This window comes from Acanthaster planci, linkage group LG09 (assembly GCF_054643075.1).
Source record: "Acanthaster planci isolate LZ-2023a linkage group LG09, COTS_SCS, whole genome shotgun sequence".
Classification (NCBI taxonomy): domain Eukaryota; kingdom Metazoa; phylum Echinodermata; class Asteroidea; order Valvatida; family Acanthasteridae; genus Acanthaster; species Acanthaster planci.
This window is the reverse complement of record NC_141785.1, coordinates 20,872,776-20,896,566: the sequence shown is the minus strand read 5'-3', so window position 1 is coordinate 20,896,566 and position 23,791 is coordinate 20,872,776. Positions and strand designations below refer to the sequence as shown.

General features: G+C 41.8%; 1 protein-coding gene across 2 annotated transcripts in view; it reads right to left on the bottom strand.

Moving 5' to 3' along the window:
- The window catches only part of LOC110985396 (neurofibromin-like), a 55,453-nt gene that overhangs the window by 21,564 nt on the left and 10,098 nt on the right, over nucleotides 1-23,791 (bottom strand). Inside the window, exons 9-34 of one of the 2 annotated variants that reach the window (XM_022246387.2) lie at nucleotides 23,527-23,769; nucleotides 22,917-23,120; nucleotides 22,370-22,498; nucleotides 21,440-21,574; nucleotides 20,965-21,161; nucleotides 19,080-19,263; nucleotides 18,226-18,412; nucleotides 17,771-17,844; nucleotides 17,439-17,594; nucleotides 14,061-14,209; nucleotides 13,044-13,133; nucleotides 12,488-12,545; nucleotides 12,029-12,142; nucleotides 10,061-10,200; nucleotides 9,546-9,627; nucleotides 7,958-8,076; nucleotides 7,559-7,675; nucleotides 4,534-4,712; nucleotides 3,904-4,115; nucleotides 3,619-3,702; nucleotides 2,796-2,974; nucleotides 2,517-2,609; nucleotides 1,536-1,660; nucleotides 1,048-1,219; nucleotides 760-909; nucleotides 149-247 (exon numbers count right to left, since the gene is read on the bottom strand). In XM_022246387.2, coding sequence (XP_022102079.1) covers nucleotides 149-247; nucleotides 760-909; nucleotides 1,048-1,219; nucleotides 1,536-1,660; nucleotides 2,517-2,609; nucleotides 2,796-2,974; nucleotides 3,619-3,702; nucleotides 3,904-4,115; nucleotides 4,534-4,712; nucleotides 7,559-7,675; nucleotides 7,958-8,076; nucleotides 9,546-9,627; nucleotides 10,061-10,200; nucleotides 12,029-12,142; nucleotides 12,488-12,545; nucleotides 13,044-13,133; nucleotides 14,061-14,209; nucleotides 17,439-17,594; nucleotides 17,771-17,844; nucleotides 18,226-18,412; nucleotides 19,080-19,263; nucleotides 20,965-21,161; nucleotides 21,440-21,574; nucleotides 22,370-22,498; nucleotides 22,917-23,120; nucleotides 23,527-23,769 — 3,671 coding nt within the window. The remainder of the gene's footprint in view (nucleotides 1-148; nucleotides 248-759; nucleotides 910-1,047; nucleotides 1,220-1,535; nucleotides 1,661-2,516; nucleotides 2,610-2,795; nucleotides 2,975-3,618; nucleotides 3,703-3,903; nucleotides 4,116-4,533; nucleotides 4,713-7,558; nucleotides 7,676-7,957; nucleotides 8,077-9,545; nucleotides 9,628-10,060; nucleotides 10,201-12,028; nucleotides 12,143-12,487; nucleotides 12,546-13,043; nucleotides 13,134-14,060; nucleotides 14,210-17,438; nucleotides 17,595-17,770; nucleotides 17,845-18,225; nucleotides 18,413-19,079; nucleotides 19,264-20,964; nucleotides 21,162-21,439; nucleotides 21,575-22,369; nucleotides 22,499-22,916; nucleotides 23,121-23,526; nucleotides 23,770-23,791) is intronic. The other variant, XM_022246388.2, reaches the window with a different exon arrangement.

The following is a 23,791-nucleotide window of genomic DNA, read 5'->3' as shown; positions in this document are numbered from 1 at the left end:
ATTCCAACGAGAATTGACGGAAATATAAATACTGCCAATTAAATATATTTGATGTGCTGTCCTTGAATCTATTAAAGCTTTACATGCATCCAGTTTTTGCTGGTTTTGAACCAGGATTAATCCGAAGATGAGTAATGGGAAAACTTACTGTGATTCTAGCAGAAGTCTTGGGTGTTCTGGGGGTCCGATGTATGCCAGGAGAGTGATCATTTTGTCAAATGGTCTTCTACCTACAGCCCGGTGATCTCTGGAAAGGAAAGCGATAATAAATTACTCACAAATCAAACATTATGTGACTTACAACAAATAATTAATATCAAAGAAGATCTGATTTGACCAGGAACGAAGAACTCGGATGCACTATAAGATGTCGTGTATATTGCAAAACTAACAATAACACATGGTGATTTCTTGAAGTGAGAACCTTTCAGAGAACCAGCATTCAATTTATTGGCAACAGAACAGAAAAGAAAATGTTCAGGTTTTCAACAGCAATGAAACAAAGCTTCTATGCACATCGTAGCATTGAGTGACTTAATTTGGTTGCGTTTGTCCACTATAAGTGACACTTTCCTTTGAACATAGTCTTCATTGGATAGTATCAAGTAACGTCAGAACCTCTGTGACAAGAAACATTCAACACAACTATTGAAAGAGATGGGTGCTTGAGAGGCTCGTGCTTTGAAATCTTAAACGCTCAAATTTCCAAGATTACCGAAGCAATGGTATGAAAAGTTGTGGCCTCTTGAGGCCTTTTACCTGCTGCTGGCGAGGAAATCACCCATCTTCTCCTGATGGTTCCATAGCAACCGGTGTAGTGCCACCACATTGCTGTCGGAGGTGAACGAAGGACTGCTCTGACTGACAACGTCATTCATGTGAGCCTCTGACGCAATCTCCTCAAAGAACCTGTGACAGATTTTAACACCAAATAAATCTACAGCAAGACATTTCTTTCTTCTTTTTGTTTCCGAAGCAAAGCTCAATTTAATTTTTAATTATTTTGTTTAAATGTGTTAAGGCTCAGAATCATCTGTCTTCCGGTACCTTCTCCCATCCTTGAAGTTGGCCGAGAGGAAATCATTGAAGCTAAGCATATGCTGTTCCTTGAAATTGACGGTGTTGGCAATGTTCTGCATGATCTTGGAGACCAGCTTGAGTCCTCTCAAGGAGTTTCCAGCAGGCTTCTTATCAATGATACCTTGCTCAAAGGGAGACACTGTAAAAATAATCAAGCCAAGTCTGTCTGCGTTAGCTCCGTAAACCCCTAGCTCTCTGGTGATACAACTGATCAAAGTACTTGTGCGAAGGACAGAATGTGCACCAATGAAATGTAAGTCAAGTCCCAATCCTAGTTTATGAATGTGTTCCCATTGAGTATCGACGCCCATTGGCTAAATACACAAGCTTTGTACAACTTCCAGTCCTAAAGGTCCTGATGCTACTCTGCGTGGGTAGGCATGGCTTTAGATGATCTTGCTGCATGTCCGATTCCAAATAGAATAATCGAGATGCTGGGACAATTTGCGGCATACCTATGGCCGGGTTAATGAATCGTAGAAAGATGGCGCTACCCACAGCCCCAATGGCATTCTGAGGAAAGCGTTGCATGACGACTTGATAGAGGCAATGACATACACTACGAAGCTGAGCTGGAAACCTGGAAAATTCACAAAGAAGAAAAAAGAGATGTACCAAACATAGATAAGAAAAGCCAAATGAATTGCACAAACTACTGGCTTTGCACAAAGTACAACAAAATAGCGAGTATCACATGACCAACTATCGGTCAAGCCTAAGACAGCCTGTGGGTCAGGTGTTACAGACGGTGCCATGTGACCGATCGTCATCAGGTGAGAGGTGACAAAGCTTTATCTATTTGTCCAAATAAGACACTCATCTTTTTTTATGTCAGATTCAGTGTCTACTAGGGACAACAGAGGTTTAGAAAAAGGTAGTAAAATTGACTAGTTGAAAATCCATGCATTGTATTCTGGATCATAAAAAGAGGGAAAGGAACCACTCTAATGATCAGTAGAATGAACACATGACAACAACATCTGTTTTCAGTCTTAACCCCTTCGCGCTGGGACGTGGCAAGAGCCGCTGTAAAAATTGAGATCCTCAGCCCGCTTTTCAGCTATTATTCTCGGCCCACGCTCGAGCGAACACGGCGAAAGAAGGCAGACCCTGGCTCTTGTATATATGGTAATTGGCCTTTGTGTGCAGCCCAGAAATGAAAAGACCGAATTTGCATCATAATCACCAGCTTCACAATAGTCCCCACTTCGAAAAGAGGCAACGGGAATGTGGAAGCGTGAGTAGTTCAAAGCGTGCAGAGCACACAGGGCCACAAACCGAGAATTTGCGGTTTGGCAGGTGGCTTTCATGGCCAAGCGAGGCTGGAATTCTTGGAGTCAGCTTTCGGAAAGAAATTCCCGTCATCAAGGGGTTAAACATGTTCTGGAAGTACATGCCAGGCATGAAGGAATCAAAGCATTCACAGCTGCACTCACTTGGACGTGGACTGTGTGATAGCCGAGAAGAACTTCTTGGCTGCCTCTATCACATTTTTCCTGTTCTCCTCTAAGCTCTCATCTGGTCGCATCCTGAAGAAAAACATTCCAAGAACCAGTACAAAAAACATCCCAATTCCGGCTCACAAAATAGACAGTAAGGTCCCTTCCCAGAACACCAGTAAATTACAACGACTGCATTTATCATTTGGACCACAACCTGAAATTGGGTCACAGTCATTTATAATAACGCTGAATCTCAAACTGGAGTTAACTGACCTTGCTGGGTCAACCTCATATGATATGTGCTCGTTCTCTGGAGACATCAGCTCTGAAATCAACGGTTCTAGCTGAGAATGAAGGTAGTTGGAACCATACATCTTGAAGCAGAAAGCCATAATTTTGCTGGCTAGGCTGTTCCCCCGGAATAACGTCTGCATACAGTCTGCCAACTCCACCTGTAGGTATCAACAAAGGGGCAGATGTCAAGTCTGTAACCCGAAAGCTGCTTGATATATTACTTTTATTTGCATTCCAGTAAAAGCATGGCACAGTGGATAGGATTGCTGACTGATGAACAGGATCTAGGTTACATTCCAACTCCTGAATCTATGTTTTCTCTTCAGGAAACCATTTCTCTCCCGTAATCCTTGCTCCAAAAACTGGTGGTAAAGCAATGGAATGGTTTTACACATCCAAGGTAAGAGGCAATGTTCCAAAAGCCATGGGAAAACACTGGTCTTTTAAGCCAGCTTATCTAATAAACAAACACAAATTCACATAGTCTACAACAGATGTTCTTTAAAAAACCCTAGATGTTTTAGACACTTCTCCAAGCAGTCTCTCAGCATTAAACCTAAGAATTTATAAATTAATTGCCTGATTTCGATAGCAAACCTAACACACAGGAAGACTCTACTGCCTGAAAGATAAGGATTCCTAAGTTCCAAATACATAAACTAAGATCTCTATCTATTGCACTGTCAATGCATGGCATGGTAAACCTTCTGGCACTCACCTACTTCAGTTGCTTTATAGGCTGGAAATGCTGATCACAAGACACTTTAAAGTGTCAGAACAAACCATTTGCGGCAATGCTTACCTCTTTTGAGAACATGTTCCAGAGTAATTGGTAGAGTAGGTGTTTGGCATCAAATAATGTGACAAAGACTCTGGCAAGTTCATCCTATCAAACAAAGGTTGAATGAAGAAAGAAAAAAAATCAATCAATCAATCAAGTTCTAAGCTTTGTCAGTAACTAATTTAAGTTTGTATCACTGCTGATTATTTCAAATACCAAAGTGAAGATGACCCCTTGTGAGTGCTTTTTATTTGTTAATCATTAATGTAATTGATTTTAAAATCACAGCAATGAATCAAGACTGACCATTTGTGAAGAAGCAACTACACTGGCCAATGCCATGGCGATGGGTAATTCGCCTTTGTCTCCAAGCATCGTTACCAGGCCAACCAGTCGCTCAAACCTGTCGGCTAGTACCGTCTCAGCCAAGGTGTCAAACTCTGTTCCCTGTTGTAGGATCTTAGTCAAAACCTCAATGAAAGCACGTCTAGTCTGAACGTCGTTGTGGTAGCCTAACCCTGAAAAGAAATGGAAAAAAGATGCCCAACAAACAAGGATAAGCCGTGGATCACACTAAACCCACAGTGAATCTTTAAAAAATGAAAATTGATAAACTGAAACACTTATACAGTCCGGGAGTAGTCATTATGAAAACTAGTTCTGCAAATAAAAGAGTGATTGACGTGCACACTGTAGTCTCACTCCACAATAATAGTCGATAAACAAATTCAAGTATCATATTCAACTTGCCTCCTTCAAATCTTGCAAACCCATCACATTAAGAAGATTTAAACTGATCAACGAGAGAGTGAGGTCAGTGTTGTTCAACATGGGTCATGATGCCCCTTAGAAACACCAAAAGAATGCGCCATTGTTTCCAGCAGAGAAGGGGATTTAGGAAGAAAAACTCCCATGTCCTAAATGAAAAGTGCTTACCGATGGAATGTGTGAGTCCGCTATCTATGTTAGCACTGAGTAGATTGGACATTGCTTGTATGGTACATTTCCTGAGGTGTGCGTGGGTCTGTGTGTCTCCTTGTTGTCTCCCTTCTGTCGCCTTCTCTTCCTCCCCTTCTGTCAGATCATTCAAGAGCTTCATGAAGAGGGTGAAGTACCTGCAGGAAAGGAACAAATGTTACGCATCACTGGACGATTCACTTTCATGTTGCAAAGATAGTGGGCAAAGCGTTTCCATATTACAAGAGTTGGTACTTCAAATCTGAGCAGGAAGTATTTCCAATTGAAATTGATGGTAATCCTGGTTAGAAATTATGAGAAAAGGTGGTATTCCCTATGAGAACAGGTGGTATTCCCAATGAGAAAAGGTGGTATTCCCAATGAGAACAGATGGGATTCCCAATGAGAACAGGTGGTATTCCCAATGAGAACAGGTGGTATTCCCAATGAGAACAGATGGTATTCCCAATGAGAAAAGGTGGTATTCCCAATGAGAACAGGTGGTATTCCCAATGAGAACAAGTGGTATTCCCAATGAGAAACGATGGGATTCCCAATGAGAACAGATGGTATTCCAAATGAGAACAGGTGGTATTCCCAATGAGAAAAGGTGGTATTCCCAATGAGAACAGGTGGTATTCCCAATGAGAGCAGATGGTATTCCCAATGAGAAAAGGTGGTATTCCCAATAAGAACAGGTGGTATTCCCAATGAGAACAGATGGGATTCCCAATGAGAACAGGTGGGATTCCCAATGAGAACAGGTGGTATTCCCAATGAGAACAGGAGGTATTCTCGATGAGAACAGGTGGGATTCCCAATGAGAACAGGAGGTATTCCCAATGAGAACAGGTGGGATTCCCAATGAGAACAGGTGGTATTCCCAATGAGAACAGGTGGGTTTCCCAATGAGAACAGATGGTATTCCCAATGAGAACAGGTGGGATTCCCAATGAGAACAGGTGGTATTCCCAATGAGAACAGGTGGTATTCCCAATGAGAACAGATGGTATTCCCAATGAGAACAGGTGGTATTCCCAATGAGAACTGGTGGGATTCCCAATGAGAACAGGAGGTATTCTCGATGAGAACAGGTGGGATTCCCAATGAGAACAGGAGGTATTCCCAATGACAACAGGTGGGATTGCCAATGAGAACAGGTGGTATTCCCAATGAGAACAGGTTGGTTTCCCAATGAGAACAGATGGTATTCCCAATGAGAACAGGTGGGATTCCCAATGAGAACAGGTGGTATTCCCAATGAGAACAGGTGGTATTCCCAATGAGAACAGGTGGGATTCCCAATGAGAACAGCTGGGATTCCCAATGAGAACAGGTGGGATTCCCAATGAGAACAGGTGGTATTCCCAATGAGAACAGGTGGGATTCCCAATGAGAACAGGTGGTATTCCCAATGAGAACAGGTGGGATTCCCAGTGAGAACAGGTGGTATTCCCAACGAGAACAGGTGGGATTCCCAATGAGAACAGGTGGTATTCCCAATGAGAACAGGTGGGATTCCCAATGAGAACAGATGGGATTCCCAATGAGAACAGGAGGTATTCCCAATGAGAACAGGTGGGATTCCCAATGAGAACAGGAGGTATTCCCAATGAGAACAGGTGGGATTCCCAATGAGAACAGGTGGTATTCCCAATGAGAACAGGTGGGATTCCCAATGAGAACAGGTGGTATTCCCAATGAGAACAGGAGGTATTCCCAATGAGAACAGGTGGGATTCCCAATGAGAACAGGTGGTATTCCCAATGAGAACAGGTGGTATTCCCAATGAGAACAGGTAGGATTCCCAGTGAGAACAGATGGTATTCCCAATGAGAACAGGTGGGATTCCCAATGAGAACAGGTGGTATTCCCAATGAGAACAGGTGGTATTCCCAATGAGAAAAGGTGGGATTCCCAATGAGAACAGGTGGTATTCCCAATGAGAACAGGTGGGTTTCCCTATGAGAACAGATGGTATTCCCAATGAGAACAGGTGGGATTCCCAATGAGAACAGGTGGTATTCCCAATGAGAACAGGTGGTATTCCCAATGAGAACAGGTGGGATTGGGATTCCCAATGAGAACAGGTGGCATTCCCAATGAGAACAGGTGGGATTCCCAATGAGAACAGGTGGTATTCCCAATGAGAACAGGTGGTATTCCCAATGAGAACAGGTGGTATTCCCAATGAGAACAGGTGGGATTCCCAATGAGAACAGGTGGTATTCCCAATGAGAACAGGTGGGATTCCCAATGAGAACAGGTGGTATTCCCAATGAGAACAGGTGGGATTCCCAATGAGAACAGATGGGATTCCCAATGAGAACAGGAGGTATTCCCAATGAGAACAGGTGGAATTCCCAATGAGAACAGGTGGTATTCCCAATGAGAACAGGTGGGATTCCCAATGAGAACAGGTGGTATTCCCAATGAGAACAGGTGGGATTCCCAATGAGAACAGGTGGTATTCCCAATGAGAACAGGTGGGATTCCCAATGAGAACAGGTGGGATTCCCAATGAGAACAGGTGGGATTCCCAATGAGAACAGCTGGGATTCCCAATGAGAACAGGAGGTATTCCCAATGAGAACAGGTGGGATTCCCAATGAGAACAGGTGGTATTCCCAATGAGAACAGGTGGGATTCCCAATGAAAACAGATGGTATTCCCAATGAGAACAGGTGGGATTCCCAATGAGAACAGATGGGATTCCCAATGAGAACAGGTGGGATTCCCAACTAAGCATCTGGTATTCCACATATGAAACAAAGCACTGGCAGCACAATGTTCTGACAATTTGGCATCTTGAATGGCTTCCTAAAATGATTTACACCAAGGTGTTATCAATCTTTGCTTGAAGGAAACTGAACTGTAGCAGGGATTCCAACATGTGCCCTATAGAGTTGCAGAACTCTAACCACTGAGCTATCAAGTGTAAAAATCAACTAACTAGCTATGTTGACATATCTACTGCCATTTACACAAGACAATTTGAACTCACTTGTAGAAGAGGTTAGATTTGGCCTGCATGATGTCTCCAGCGTCCCCTTCTTCAGGTTGTAAGGGAAGACTGACGAGGAGTGCAGCCATGGCTTCCATACTGGCTTCATCTAACTCGCTGTCAAGACACACAAAAGACAAAGATGAATCAGCAAGTTCAGAATTCCAATAGCACACGCCCATAATGAAACATCTTTGAGTTCACTCTGGAACAACACAATTATATTCGGCAAGAAATCTGTCTGACAAATTTAAATTAATAATCACTGCATAACACACAGGACAAACTTGGAAAAAGTTGTTTGCACTGTTCTTGTTAAAATGAAACTTACATCTCTAAACCGAAAAACAATGACTCCGTTAATGACAGTTTTATACATAAATTTTGAGGTTTTGGTACCGTGCTTGGAGAGTGCCTTCCTCTCTGGGGATGCTGATCCAGTCAGATAAATAATCCACCAACTTGTTACGGAAACGGATCTCTTGTCTGAAGGACAGTATGTCTCGCTGCTTCATCATCTGAAATGCAATCCAGTCAGATATTTGACCAACACAGTCAATATGCAACCAAGTGACTACAATAAACAGTCAATATGCATTTTTGGTCAATATCAACCGAAGTTAATAACCAACCAGCTTACTGTAAAAGCAGGTCTCTTGTCCTAAAACACAAGATTTCATGACGCTAATACAAATAAAATATAATACATTTGATATATGACCCAATCAGATATGTAGCCTAGTCAATACATGACACAGTCAATATACACCTCGTCAATATACAATGTAAGCAATATATACCTTAAGTACAACTCAGTATTAATTTAAAAACAGTTTTAAACCCTGGTCAACAGACAAACCAGTCAATACAACTTTAATAGTCAACATACTGTACAACCCAAGCAATGCACAACCAGGTCAACAGACAAACCAGTAAATAGTCAACATACAACCCAAGCAATGCCCAACCTGGTCAACAGACAAGCCAGTCAACATACAACCCAGGCAATGCCCAACCTGGTCAACAGCCAAACCAGTAAATAGTCAACATACAACCCAGGCAATGCCCAACCTGGTCAACAGACAAACCAGTCAACATACAACCCAGGCAATGCCCAACCTGTTCAACAGACAAACCAGTCAACATACAACCCAGGCAATGCCCAACCTGGTCAACAGACAAACCAGTCAACATACAACCCAGGCAATTCCCAACCTGGTCAACAGACAAACCAGTCAATATACAACCCAGGCAATGCCCAACCTGGTCAACAGACAAACCAGTCAACATACAACCCAGGCAATACCCAACCTGGTCAACAGACAAACCAGTCAACATACAACCCAGGCAATGCACAACCAGGTCAACAGACAAACCAGTCAACATACAACCTAGGCAATGCCCAACCTGGTCAACAGACAAACCAGTAAATAGTCAACATACAACCCAGGCATTGCCCAACCTGGTCAACAGACAAACCAGTCAACATACAACCCAGGCAATGCCCAACCTGGTCAACAGACAAACCAGTCAACATACAACCCAGGCAATGCCCAACCTGGTCAACATACACACCAGTCAACATACAACCCAGGCAATGCCCAACCTGGTCAACAGACAAGCCAGTCAACATACAACCCAGGCAATGCACAACCTGGTCAACAGACAAACCAGTCAACATACAACCCAAGCAATGCACAACCAGGTCAACAGACAAACCAGTAAATAGTCAACATACAACCCAGGCAATGCCCAACCTGGTCAACAGACAAACCAGTAAACATACAACCCAGGCAATGCCCAACCTGGTCAACAGACAAACCAGTCAACATACAACCCAGGCAATGCCCAACCTGGTCAACAGACAAACCAGTCAACATACAACCTAGGCAATGCCCAACCTGGTCAACAGACAAACCAGTCAACATACAACCCAACAAATGCACAACCTGGTCAACAAATAGCTCCTCCTGTTCAGGAAACTTACCGCCGTGAGTAGATTACAAAATAGCACCTTGATGTGGACCACATAAGCATTGCCTGTACCTGGGTCTAACCGCCGTACATATCTGCAAAAAATTATCATCCATTCAAATTCTACTTATTTATTTTAAATCAACCAATTTATGAAATCTTTGCAAAACCAGTCAGTCATTATAAAAATGTGCCAATTCAAAATCTATTCAAAATCAACTGATTCAGAGAAAATCAAGCAATTAAATCCCTAACTTTACAGCTACTTCCAAGGTCTTTCTGCCATTTTACAGTGAACACAATCTTAGCTGCATTCCATTCAGGCACACTGGCTATTTTCTGTGCACATTCAGTTAAAATTAGTTGGGCTCCTTGCCATTCTCCCATGCCAGTGTACATAAGCAACAAATACCCCGTTGCTTCTTCAGAGTAAGCCCCACAGCAATATTAACAGTTCCTCTGCGGAGTCCAATAAAACTTACTCCACTTAAACCACTACAAGAGTTACTACGGCATGCTGCAACCTACCTGATGATAGCTAACATGAGCCCCTCGATGCTAAACACACCCAGATACTCTGCAGCTTCTTCACTGCTGTTGTCAAGGACTTGTCGGATGACCTGGATGGCATGCTCAATAAACAAAGTGTTGGTTTCACTCTGGACAACCTAGGAACCATGTAGAGATGATGTAAGTCACGTATACATCTCAAATTCAAAGCATCAGCCACACACTGCAAAGTTGTACAAAAATGTGAAGTAAAGCTCCACTGTTGCATCCAGGCACGGATCTAACTTTTAGGAAACAGGGGGTTGATGGGTGTACTGAAGGGATGCCCTGCTAACGGAGTTGTCCAAAAGGTTGAACCACAGTTTGAAGTTTTCACAGGTCCTTAGCAACCAGCTAGCAACCAACTGTCCACTGCCTATCAAGGGAACTGACAAAGCCCCTATTGTTATTTAAAATTTAAACAGCTAGCGGAATCGGACTGCGGTGGCTGCAGTTGGTTCCATAGACACTTTGGAGAGCCATGGCCATCGCATCTATTTTAATTTATTGGAATCCAGTCCCCTAGCCCTTTGTTGTTGCACAAGAGTCATGTTCAGTTGACTGCGGTCCTTGAGGTCCTTCTTTATAAGTTGCACTTTTGTGCCTCAGAGTTTGTCAGTGCATGATTGGTTAGCCTAAATTCATACACTTTGAAATAACTGGCACTGGCCAAACCCTTTCACTGCTGTAATTGCGTCAATTGTCTTCTTTCAGAAGCACAATTTAAATTCCCAACGACAGCTGGTATTCTGATCAGCGATTGCTATCCAATCTCAAAGAAATACTTTGTATAAATGTTTGAGGAGTTCCTAGTAACTGTTAACAACTACTAACAAAAAGCTTAGCCTCTGTGTTTCTCTATTTTCACTAAGTGACAAAAGTAACACAGTTATCCTTGCGCAAGTCTGGGTGTACACATGCATGCGAACGATGCTGTACATGTGCATCTACATGAACACCTGCGCACATGTTGAAATACGTAGTAAAATATATATTTTTGGGCACTGCATGGATCACCTTTGTAGCATATACAGAGTCTGCTTTTTTGTGACAGTCTGAGAAGAATTCACCGCATTTACGTCCCTGACGCTTTGAATTGCAGACGTGGTGCCCCCTTTACACATTCCAATGATAACCAGTAGATATACATGAACATGTGCATGTACATGTACACCGAGCGTCTGTCTGTGCACCATGCATAAAATGTTCGGGTTGACCGTGGTCGCTGTGGCATGCATGCTTAATTCAAGAGCATCAGCATAACGATTTCATTCATACCTGGGCTGCCTCATTAAATGTTCTTAGCACGAGTAAACTTCAACGCGGTCGCCACAGTTCCTAGCAACAGGGCTTAACCATGGTGACTGCGTGCGGTTAATCCGCGGCAACCTTTTGGACAAGTTCCTAAGGGGATCTACTTAAACTCGGTGTAATTGTTTAACTAAAGATGGATAGATGGACAAGGCAATCCTCATCCAAGACTTTTTTGGGGAGGGGGAAAGGACTACTCATTTTCTGTCATTTCACTGGTAGTTTCATTTAGTCCGGAGGGGGGAGTTTGCAACCCCCAACCCCTCTTCTAGATCCACCTTTGGCATCATTGCTGACCTCAACTGAGAAAAAACCTGGTGAGATTATTAGATTGGGAGGTTTTCCCTACTTATAAATATATCTGACATGGTACCATTTGCTCATTGACTTTTAACCAAGCAACCAAACCTGGCAAGCGCAATCATGGCACGATAAGCAGAAGGCTGTGGGTTCCAATCCAACCCAAGCTTGTAAGATTTGTTCACAAGTTTTCAGACTAAATTGGGTTCACAAATATGCATCGGTGAAGGGCGAATGTCTCGGTGTGAAACTCTGCATTTTCCCTTCTTTTCGCTCACTCAGCACTGAGTTGTAACTTCAACATCATCCGGGTTTCAGGTTTTAAAAAAAGCTTACCTGACCGTTGGGACTGAAGAACTTCTCAATATGCTCTTTAACAAGCTCAAAGAGGTGTGGATACAGAGCAGGATGTAGTTCATTGCCAATCAAATCCTTCACGGAATCTCGGATCTGACAAAAAGAAGTCATACAAATACCATGACAAAGTCTGATGCAACATTGTAAGACAACTTGATTGCACAACCTGGCTGAACCCAGCTCGGCTAATAACGGCACTTTTTATCCTACCTTTCCTGCACAGCCAGAAACCGACTCAAAAACTTAAAAAGACAAAGTGAATATGACAACACAAACTTCTGTAAAGGTATTTTGCTGAACCTCCCTTTAAACTTAAAGAAAAATATCAATACCAAGATCTAAGACTAACAAGATGGAATCCATAAAGCATTTGGAATTGAGGTTGAAGTTGTCACAGGCATGGAGTGACATAGCCACGATGGAAAATGTTCTCTTTACCTGTGGTCCAAGTCTTTCATTACTGCATACTAACAGCTTGAGCAGACATGCAATGAACCTGAAATAATCAATTGACAATCAATTAACAAAGGCATGAAAGGACTGGTAAATATTCACATTAAAAAAAACACACTTTAATATATTTACAAAAATACAATTGGAAAACTGTGTTTTAACATTGCATTTGAAGAAAAGGCATCATTTGTGTTTGCTCCTTTGTTCTGGGGCCAAGGTTTAACCAACAAGAACAATGAACCACTTGGGTCTTTTCTGTGTTCCTCATTCTGTCTGTCACATGTATTCCATTTTATGATTTTGATTCCATTTTTTGATTTTGAATTTTTAATACCGGTCCTTGCTTCAATACATCTGTGCAAGGAAGCATCTTTGCTCCACCAAAATTTATCACTCCCAGCTTAACCCAAGGAACATAACATCCTTGTGCTGAGAAACGGGATACTAGACCAACTGAACTATTAGTCCAAATCTATCTATAAATATCCCAGATCAAGAAGTGTTAGTTTTAACACACCAATGCATACTTGTATATACTCACTCGTTGACAGCACACGGCTTCTCTGCTGAGGCTGGTCCATTGCTGGACATGGGAGATGTCCTCGGTGAGATTTCATAGGAAGATTCGTATCTGTGGGAACATAAAACAATAGACTTCATTCACAAGGCAGGCATTTACAAATGTGTTCCCTGAATGTATCGTGTTCAATGAATCTAATCAAAAGGATGGTTCCAGACTATTTGGGTTTCAAAGCCTAAGGCCGTGTCTGAAACGGACTTCCAGAGCTACGGCTAGGTCTATTGTTAGTGTGCCATTGTGTATTTCTGATGGAGTGAAAGCCTGGACTAGTTCCACACAACAGATTCAGACGTATCCTAACTTTCAGTTTTTATAACATGCCTTTTTAAATAATTCATTACACCTTTCATTTTGTTCCTGTTAGTTTTACTAACTAAGGTTCTGCTTTCAATTCAAAATGGACGACACATAAATACTGTCTATTGGCCATATCTGATGTTTCCGACTTTACAGACGACTGTCCAGGTTCCTATGGCCAATCTCATAATTCCAACGAAGTGCAGTAGGATCTCACAGAAACATAAGGCTTTTGTCCATTCCAATCAATGCAATCTTATCAAAACTGTCTACTGCATACTGTGTAACAGATTCAAGGAACCTAGACAAGGATAAAATTTTTTTTTTTATTTGAAAGTACACGATCATCTTTCCTGATTCATGCAAAGTAATGTCAAAATTGTTTCTATTAGCTCATTCTCAACACATCATAGACCCCAATAAATCTGTTTTACCCCTGCCCGAGGCTTTTTCTAACCTGGAAACGCATTCCATCTAATAGTTAAACTATCCATTCAAATCTGGGCTCCAAATGGTCAAAGACACACAAGACATCTAAGGTTGTTACTTGTTTATGTATTCTTCACCCCCCTGGAAATCTACCTACTTTGATCCATTGCCCTTTCTGGTTCTTTATACACATCCCTACTATCTAACTCCCCCCACCCAAGTATAAACCACGCCCTTCCACGTTCCCTTTACCTTTGTCTGGGGCTCTTGTTGGTCTTAAGACACACCCCACCCAAGGCACACAGGAAACCAGTCATATTCTGCCACTCCTGAAGACGAACGGTCACAGACAGAGGGTTGGAATGGTGGAGAAGAAGCGAAGGGCTCAGACACCCGCATGACTACAAGAAGACGGAGGCAGGTGAAGCGAGGCAGGTGAGTGTGTTTGAGGGTGAGGAGGTGGTGGTGAGGGAAGGAGAGACAGAGCAAAAAGCAAGATGAGATACTGCATGAAGCATGATCACCACACACCACACACCACACACATGTTTACCTTCTATACCTAGTGTGGATATTTGTTTGTTTTCATTCCGATAAGAAATCTTAGTGAAAATACTCACATTTCTTGCTTTTTAGCTGGATTTTAAAAAATGTTTTAACTTTTCCTCTTCCTTTTGCGACAAATAATACTAACCCCAAAATGCCTTTGAACCTTTTTTTGGAGGAGAGAAGGTAAATCCACAGGTTGTTTTCCCTTTCTGCACTGTATGGTCATCTTTTAAGAGTCCACACTAGGTACATTAAAGGTTAGCGCGCACACACACACACACACCCATCTTGAATGCGGGTGTGAACGTTGGTAACACAGCATTTAATGGAAATGGATTATGGCATGTTGTGAGCAACTACTAAAGATTAAAATTATCCACTTGCTTCATCACAAGCTCTTCCTGCTCAGAACTTCTCCAAGTGGAAACTGGCAGACCTCATTTTAAATATACAGAAGAACACGTTTCTGATTGGACCACTTGTCTCACTACCGGTATCTATGAGGGAACAGCCTACTCCAGCTTGGAAAGATTATGGTGTAAACTCTGCACATTTACCAGGAGAAATATTTCTTTATTCCAAAAGAATTGGAAAGTTTGGAGGGTTGAGATGCTCTCTAACTGGTACCCTGCAGAAAAAAACTTGCCAATTTTGGTGCAAGATCTCAACATGTACTACCGCTTAGCAACGGCCAATTATATACGTGTACTGCTGGTATGCATCACTGTTAACACTTTACAGAAGTCTCAAAAACCAAGTTACCAACCAAACATCTAGTGATGTATGTGTGTACAGCTTGTGAAAGAGTTCGGGAAAAAGGTTTATTCTGGGTTTGGTTTTGGTTTGGGGGTTTTGGTCCTTAGCATTTGGTGTTTGGTTGGTGGGTAGTTATAAGGCACACAGGTTGATCAAACAGTCACAGTTAATTTATATAGAGAGTCAAATTTCTTTATCTTTCTCCATAGTGTGTTAAACTACGGAAAAGGTGGGCGGGGAAAGATGGAGTTGAGGCAGGGCCTGCTACATGTTACATACTCATAGCTTCCATCATGACAAATGTTCCCATCACCACTGACTAGTGAGTGTTGTTAGGATGTGTACGCAGGTAAAGCAGCTTTTCTTTAGCAAATGAAGATATGCCTGCATAGCTACCCATAATCCTGATTCCCCTGCACAAGTAAAGGCATACACTCCACCACAAATTATGCATCAGTTGCATAATTTGACATTATAACAACAAAGAGAAATTGATTTTATTGCCTCTTTAAATCAGAGGGCATCTCTACAGCTAAAGCAAAAGTTCTTTCCCATATTTGCTGGAACAGCTCGTTTTCCTTAATATTTTGTCCTTTTTGACTATTTTCCTTGACAATGCTAAGCTATCCCCCGTGTAGTTTTCTGAGAAACCAACGTCAAAGATGTTAAACAAATCTCCCAACATCACATAACCTCAGAATGCCAGTCTACCAGCTATCATAGGATTCAACAGCACATTGTCTGATCGCACATAGTTCTACTAATTCAACACCTGTTGCAACTTGCTGTAATATGCAGGGTGACAGGTTACAGATAAAGCTCGTGGCTTTTTCAACAAAGCTGATTTGAAATGACAATTACTAGCAGAATTGCAATTTATCTGGTTTTTCAAATTGTTTTTATAAGCATTCCTAGGAATTTCAAACAAACATGTTTTAAGCAATGCGGCCCTTCATTTAAATGACAGTTAAGCACAATGAAGAAAATAAGTCCCTATCTTTCTCAAAATAGCTCCGAACTTCACAAAATTGAAATTACAAAACTTTTCATTCCCCACAAAAAGCACAAAATAAGCTGGGCTTTAGCTCAAAGCTGGCATGAAATTCCACACAAAGGCTGATTAGTTTGTCCAGCCAATCAAACTAAAGCACCTTGCACACAGAAAACTCTATATAAAAATACATATATGGAACAAACAGAAAAGTATCACAAGTGAGCCGAAAGCACAAACAGGAAAGGTACAGGACTTGATGCAGATTAAGTGATGAAAACAATGCACAGTTGGGAATAAATCACACAAAACATGTTAAAATAACTAATATGGATAGGAGCTTTTATTACGCTTTCTACAGCTGCATATTATCATAATATGTCGTGAGGATACACTGGTTCCTACATGAGTATTATGCAAGAGAGCTGTGAATTCTTCACTAAATGAGTAAGTGAACTCACTGGTTTCCTTTAGCAATGAAAATGCTTATCAGATTTACAATTTCTTTGTCAAAAACTAGCTTCCCAATCTAGGAAACAAAAGCACGATTTACCTCAGAACTGGCGACAGGAAATTTGGGCCTTGCTCTCTCAAGGGTATAATCACAGTGCTGTAGTAAACCCATCACAACACCAGACAAAGAAAAAGTCACGAGACAAGTCACAAGACAAGACACAAAGACAAGCCACAAGACAAGACACAAAGACAAGCCACAAGACAAGGCACAAAGACAAGCCACGAGACAAGCCACAAGACAAGACACAAAGACAAGCCACGAGACAAGCCACAAGACAAGTCACAAGACAAGACACAAAGACAAGCCACGAGACAAGCCACGAGACAAGACACAAAGACAAGCCACAAGACAAGACACAAGACAAGTCACAAGACAAGCCACGAGACAAGCCACAAGACAAGACACAAAGACAAGCCACAAGACAAGACACAAGACAAGTCACAAGACAAGTCACAAGACAAGACACAAAGACAAGCCACGAGACAAGCCACGAGACAAGTCACAAGACAAGACACAAAGACAAGTCACAAGACAAGACACAAAGACAAGCCACGAGACAAGTCACAAAGACAAGCCACAAGACAAGTCACAAGACAAGTCACAAGACAAGTCACAAGACAAGCCACGAGACAAGTCACAAGACAAGTCACAAGAAAAGTAACAATAAGGACAATGAAATGCTTTTGCTGAAGTTTACTTGAATAGTTTGTGACTTGAATTCGGCCAGGTCTGGTGTTGGTATTGTGATGGTTTCAAGGGGTCTTAGCTACAACACCATCTGCACACGTACCACAAGGTTTGAACACCTGTAACTTACCTCCAATTCATGCTCTTGTGTTGGGATGGTATGGTGTGATATACGCCTACGAATGCTACCTCGCCCTTCCAATGTCTGGCTATCCTCCCCCCGGCCCTTATTACTAAGTAACTGTTTGGTGATGGTTTCCCAGCGGGCGTAGGTTTCCCTCCAGGACTAGCATAAAAAAGTCAACAACAAAATGTTGAAAAATGGCTTTATGTCTTATAAGCAAAGAGAAACAAGTTGTATGCACCTCACATTGAAAACAATAGTTTTGTTTTCAATCACTGTATATTTTTCTTCTTTACTCAATATTGTTATAAACCCCTTGAGGAACTGTTCGTAATTACCTGTATATTTCCCTCTGTGACATATTCTATTCTTCTCAGCAGAGCAAAAATCCTCTTCTGCAATGCCGCTCTCTCTATTAAAAAAAACCAAAAATAGCACTGATGAATTTTATAAACCTATAAAGATGAAATAAACAAGAAAGTCTGATTGTTCTTTGGAATTCTTCCACAAATATTTGGTGACACATTTAATATTTTTATTCATCTCAAAAAGTTTTTTTTAACTGAGGACTTTCGCCAATTGAGGATCTAATGCTATTTTATATGGACCCCAAATCTTGTATGTCTCAACACTGTCTTCACATCTTTCATGAGGCACCCTTTTTTTAACCGAATCCTAAGAAACATCAGTTTGCCTTGACAAACACTTCGAAGTTAAGCCTCCATTATGAAATACTTTCTGAGATCCTTCTAAGTGAACCAAATACTTGGAATTTGACTTATGATAAGAGTACCTTGAGGTCCAATCCCTACAGCACTGGCAAGATCTGAGTAGACATTATGGTTAGGTAGCACCTGGGTCAGAGTATAGTCATCAGAACCACAGCAGATCTCGGCTTCCTCACAGAGCTGTCCGAAGCAAGAGAGAGCAGTCAAGACGGCCTCCTGATCACAGCTCCACAGATTCATGAAGAACACACACTAAGAGGACAAGATATCAAAGAGGAGGTCATTATCTCAGGTGTCCTTGGATCGGGATGGAGTAATACCTAACTACATGCATTCACAACAAAAAAACCTGGCATAGAGACGCTGATCCAGGTTGAAAGGCATTCACAACCTGTCCCAAAACATAGGGGCCAATTTCATAGAGCTGCTTCAGCAGCAAATTTTGCTTAAGGCATGAAAAAAACCTTCCTTAAAAAACAAAGATTGTCAGCTCAAACTCTATGTGATTGTCATTCTAACTAACAGACAGCTAAATATCATTCCAAAACAATAAACGTCACATGGTGTTTGGGCTGATCACCTGATGTATCAAGCAAGATTTTTTCAAGCTTAAACAAAGTTTGTGTTAATAAGCAGCTCTAAGCGAGATTCTTAACAAAAATTACAGCTAAACTATAAAAAGCAAATTATTCAACTCTCTATAATATAGTTTTCATTTTGCCTTTTTTCCCAAGATATTTGTACAGTTTTCACAATTTTGCTCAATTTTTTACAATTTAAAGTGGTCTATGTAGAAAAAAGCTTCCTGAGGGGACTTGTTTGTCAAGACCTCGTAGCACTGAGTCATCCAGATGATCTTTCTATGACAAGAATTTACCAGAATGCAAGTCAGAATGGATTTGTTATAACCGAGACTTACCTCCAATTTATCCTGGGCCTCTCTGGTGCGTGGAATGTTACAGTCGACCGTGGCGTGGTCTTTGTACTTGTTTAGGAAACAGTTTCGCAGCGACAGTACCTCGCTCAGCCATTTCAAGACCTCTGTGCCGTTAAGGATCTGACATGAGACAAGCTTCTGGGAAACAGAAAACAGCATTTGAGAGCTGGAAGAAGACAAAACAAAGACCGCATTATTAACATGGAGGAACAATTTCACTGAGATAAAAAACTTCTCACACCATTGACACGAATATAAGTGGGGTCTTATATAATTTGGCACTGACGTACAGGGAAAAAGGAATGGATCTTCGAAGCTCTTTCAACACAGAGAGAGACAATCCAGCTGCTAAAGTCCCAGTATGATACACTGGTGACTCCAAATTCAAATCAATCTCAAATCCTTTTCTCAGTTTACCAAATAGGAACTTAACTGGGCCTAATGCTGCCAAATTGAAGAAGAGCAACTTTAAAAAGACCGTTTATCATTGTATATATTAAATCGAACACTGAATCCAGGGTTGTCTTTCGATATGCAGTAAAACCTTCAAGATCTGACAATCCATCCAAGGCTTTCTGCAATGTACTCTAATTTCAAGACAATAATAACCCTCTACCCATTACAGTGGAACGCCGCTATACCAAACACCACTATACCGAACATTTGGCTGTATCGAACATCGTCCTTGGCTCCCAATATTTTGTGCACAAAACATACCAAACACTATGCAGTTGCCATTTGTAATTCCCAACGTCAACTTGATAGACCAGTCAAGCTTTATATGTTGGAAAGTGACAAGTGGCCATTATTTCCCCAAGGATTAGCGGGGAAAGCCACTAGTTGTTGAAGAGTTAATATTAATGGGTACCGGTACAATGGTCCGCACGTGTTCAAAGTTGTCTTCTAGTAACGGCGAGGGCATGCACGGTTAATCTGCCAAAGGTATTGAATGGACACTGGTTTTGCGACTCCGCATATGTGGCATTACACTAACATTAGTCTAAAGAGGGCGCCCCCTGATACACAAGCCACCGAGATTCGCCACAGCATGCATCTGATAGTTTCACGACTTTTAGGATAAACTTGAAATCAATTTTGCAACTTAAGATTTAATAAAAAACAAAAATAATTAGCAGATACATTTTTAAAAACCTTCACCCCTTCGCGACAGATGACGGTAAAGAGCCGCCGTAAAAATTGCATTCCTCAGCTCGCTTTTCAGCTATTATTCTCAGCCGCTCGAGCGAACACAGTGAAAGAAGGCAGACCCTGGCTCTTGTATATATGGTAATTGGCCTTTGTGTGTAGCGCAGAAATATAAACACCGAATTTGCATCATAATCACCAGCTTCACAATAGTCCTCACTTCGAAAAGAGTTAACAGGAATGTGGAAGCACGAATAGAGCCGCATGCCACCGAACAATCAGCCTTTTCACCATGTAATTCAAAGCATGCAGAGCACGCAGGGCCACAAACCAAGAATTTGCAGTTTGGCAGGTGGCCTTCGTGGCCAAGCGAGGCCGGAATTCTCGGAGTTGGCTTTCAGAAAGAAGTTCTTGTCGTCAAGGGGTTAAACGTGAATGCAACGGCAAAACATCACAAAAACAGCGAACCATAGTATCACAGTATCAACACGGCGACAAAAAATTTTGCTACAACGAACGACCACTGTACCGAACATTTAGTGTGGACCCGTCGTGTTCGTTACAGCGGTGTTCCACTGTAAATAAACTCCCATTATGCCAGCCCCTAACCGTCAGTTTTAATTTTGACTCTTAGCTTTCGAGTGATCTTAGTTACTAGTTTATTTTGCCATCTTTCAACCCACAGTGGCACATTTTGTTAAAATGACACCTTTTTCCTTGCCTTATATCCCAAAATGTAGCGATTGGAGCTTCTCTGTTCCAGAGCTCAACGTTCTCTGGTTGGTGGAGAGTCAACAGTGCCCTCATGGCTTCATGAGCAATGTTCGGTATGGTACTGAACATGTACATCAACGTGACTAAGCCTCGGATGAGGTTGCCTGTACTGCTCTGGATCTCATGGCCTGCACCGTCGGGATTCTAAAATTGAAACAACAGTGAAGTGAGAACGTTTGGGGCATGTTGTCTGGTGATTAGGGTTTGTCACTCCCAATGACAGGGTCAGGGGGCCCATACGGTGACCTGTGGCAAGTCACTTCACCCCACTGGCCTCTCTCTATGAGGGTAGATATAGCTATTGTATTGGATTAGTCATTTGTACCATAAGTACAAATGGATGAGGAATGGGATTTGGGTATCAAGATCTAAGGATAGAGTTGAGTAGGGACACAGCAAGAACAGCCTCTGATAGAACTTACATGCAGCATGAGTTTAGGGTCAGCATGGACTAGTCGCACCAGCCATAGCAGTAAGGTGTTGGGTACCTCCTCACTGGATTTCTCCTTGAACTTTCGGACTGGTTTCCTGTAGACATTTATAAGTGTTGTCAAACTCTGAAAAGACAAAAGAACATTAAATGTTAAAAAATCTTACAGAATGTGAAAGTTCAACAGAGCCTGAGCAAATCTCAGAGAAAGTGACAGATTCCAAGAGAATGTGACAGAATCTCAAAGAATGTGAGACTCCAACAAAATCTGACACAATCTCATCGAAGAATTTAACTGACCACAAAAGAATCTGACAGAATCCCAGAGTGTGACAGATTCTAATTCTAAAAAGAATTTGACAGAATCTTGAAGAATGTCACTGACTCAAAGAGAATCTCACAGAATTTCCAACAATCTAATTGAAAGGCTTTTAGTACAGGTTTTCTAAACTGCTCAGATCAACAACAGTGAACAAAAAATGTCAGATTCAATGGGATTAGATAGTTAATAAAGAGATAAATATGTACTCAGCTGATCTTAAATTTGCTCATTTAAGACTGCATCCGGAGAATGGGTGCTACTTCATGGCCCTATACTGCTGAACAATTGTTACTTCATCTTTTCCAAACAGCGATGTTATGGTTATTCGCCTCTCATGAGTAGTCATAAACAATCTCATCTAAAATATTGAGAAAGCCTTGAAACAAAAATCTTGTTTTGATGGGATCAGCGCAAACATGGATATTTGGGTGATGAAATTCTGGAAGCTGAGTTTTACCACCATCGAGTATTATTTACTATAATGGCATTTAGCAGCTCTGTACTGATCCCATCAAAGTCAAATCACACATCAGTTGACACAGTTTGATGGGTTTGGAGGAACGAGGACCAACACAATTCTTCTCTGACACTTCATATTACCTGACTGCTTCGGATGGTGGTCTGACAATGACTGGTGACCTTTGACTGAGTCTCAGTGAAAAGGATCCGTAGAGGGCCTGGCATTGTGTCATAGACGACACTGATCCTGGGCCACCACTTCATATTGGACTGGAAGCAAGACATTCAAAAAGGAGTCGGCTATGGATCCAATGCAAGGCAAATAATAAACCCCGCCGGGGTGAGATTAAAGAAGGAGGAAAAATTCATGACACATCCCATCAGAGAGGAGGTAACAATGAAAACAACCAAAATAATTCCACTTTTCAGGGCTTTTAATGGACAAAAAGGGAAGAGCTTTCTCACAAATGGCTACCGATTTCAGGATAGGATCTGGCACTTTTTTGTACAAGGTGCAAAAGCTTGCATAACGTGGATGATCAAACCTTGTTAAATCCAGAATTTTTTTATGAAGATTCTGGGAGTGCCCTACCAGACTATGTTTTATCTCCCAATACACAACATACTGTGATATTTAACAAAATTGAGTGCACAGACCACAGAATTTGTCTGCTGACACTAGACTAACCTTTGTTACGATGGTGTGCAACGCTCGCACTAGCACCAAATGGAAATGTGGTGGGGCATTGATGGAGAGGCATGCATTGAAATGTTCACACTTGTCTGGGCGGAGTCGGAAGCAGGCTACAGCGCATTCCACCATCAGCTCGATATCAGCCGAGAAGTTGCCTGCACCACGGGAAAAAGGCTTAGCTGGGTTGAAAAGAAGCATCTGGTAGAGAAAAACAGAAAGGATTTTAAGGCAAGCAGCCACACTGGTGTAGTGGTTCCTTCCTGGCTTTTCACTTCTGCAGTCGGGGTTCAATTCCTGGCCTTGGTCACATTGATATTGGGGTTTCAGTTACCAGCTGATTCTGTGGGTTTATCTTAGAATGTTCCTCTGGGATTTTCCTCCCACCTTCAAAACTGCTTCTTACTGTCTCCTCTCTAAAGAAATCTTCAACATTATATGCTACGGTGCTTATGATATGTTCAAGGAATCCATAGTTTCACGACCAGAAATGCTCAACGCTATAATAACACCCAACCAAAATGTGTAGTAAGTAGAGGTAATTTATCAGCATTTGCAGAGCAGGTCATGTGAGTTTGATACGGAGACATGAAGAAATCCAGCATACCTTGAGGTCCAGCATGAGCTTGTTGACCAGTTTACAGAGCACCGATTTCTGCGGGTTGCTGACGTAAGACGCAGCCTTGCAAAGCTTGACGCTGGACACGACAGCGCATTCAGTCATCTGCTTGTTGCTGCCAGGAGAGCACAGCGACTTCTGCAGGTTGTCTAGGAACTGCTTTTTCTGGAGCAGTCTAGGGGAAGGGTTGGGATGATAATTGGTGGTGCTGACAATCTCATTCATCAGTACCTGCAACAAAATAAAATAATAA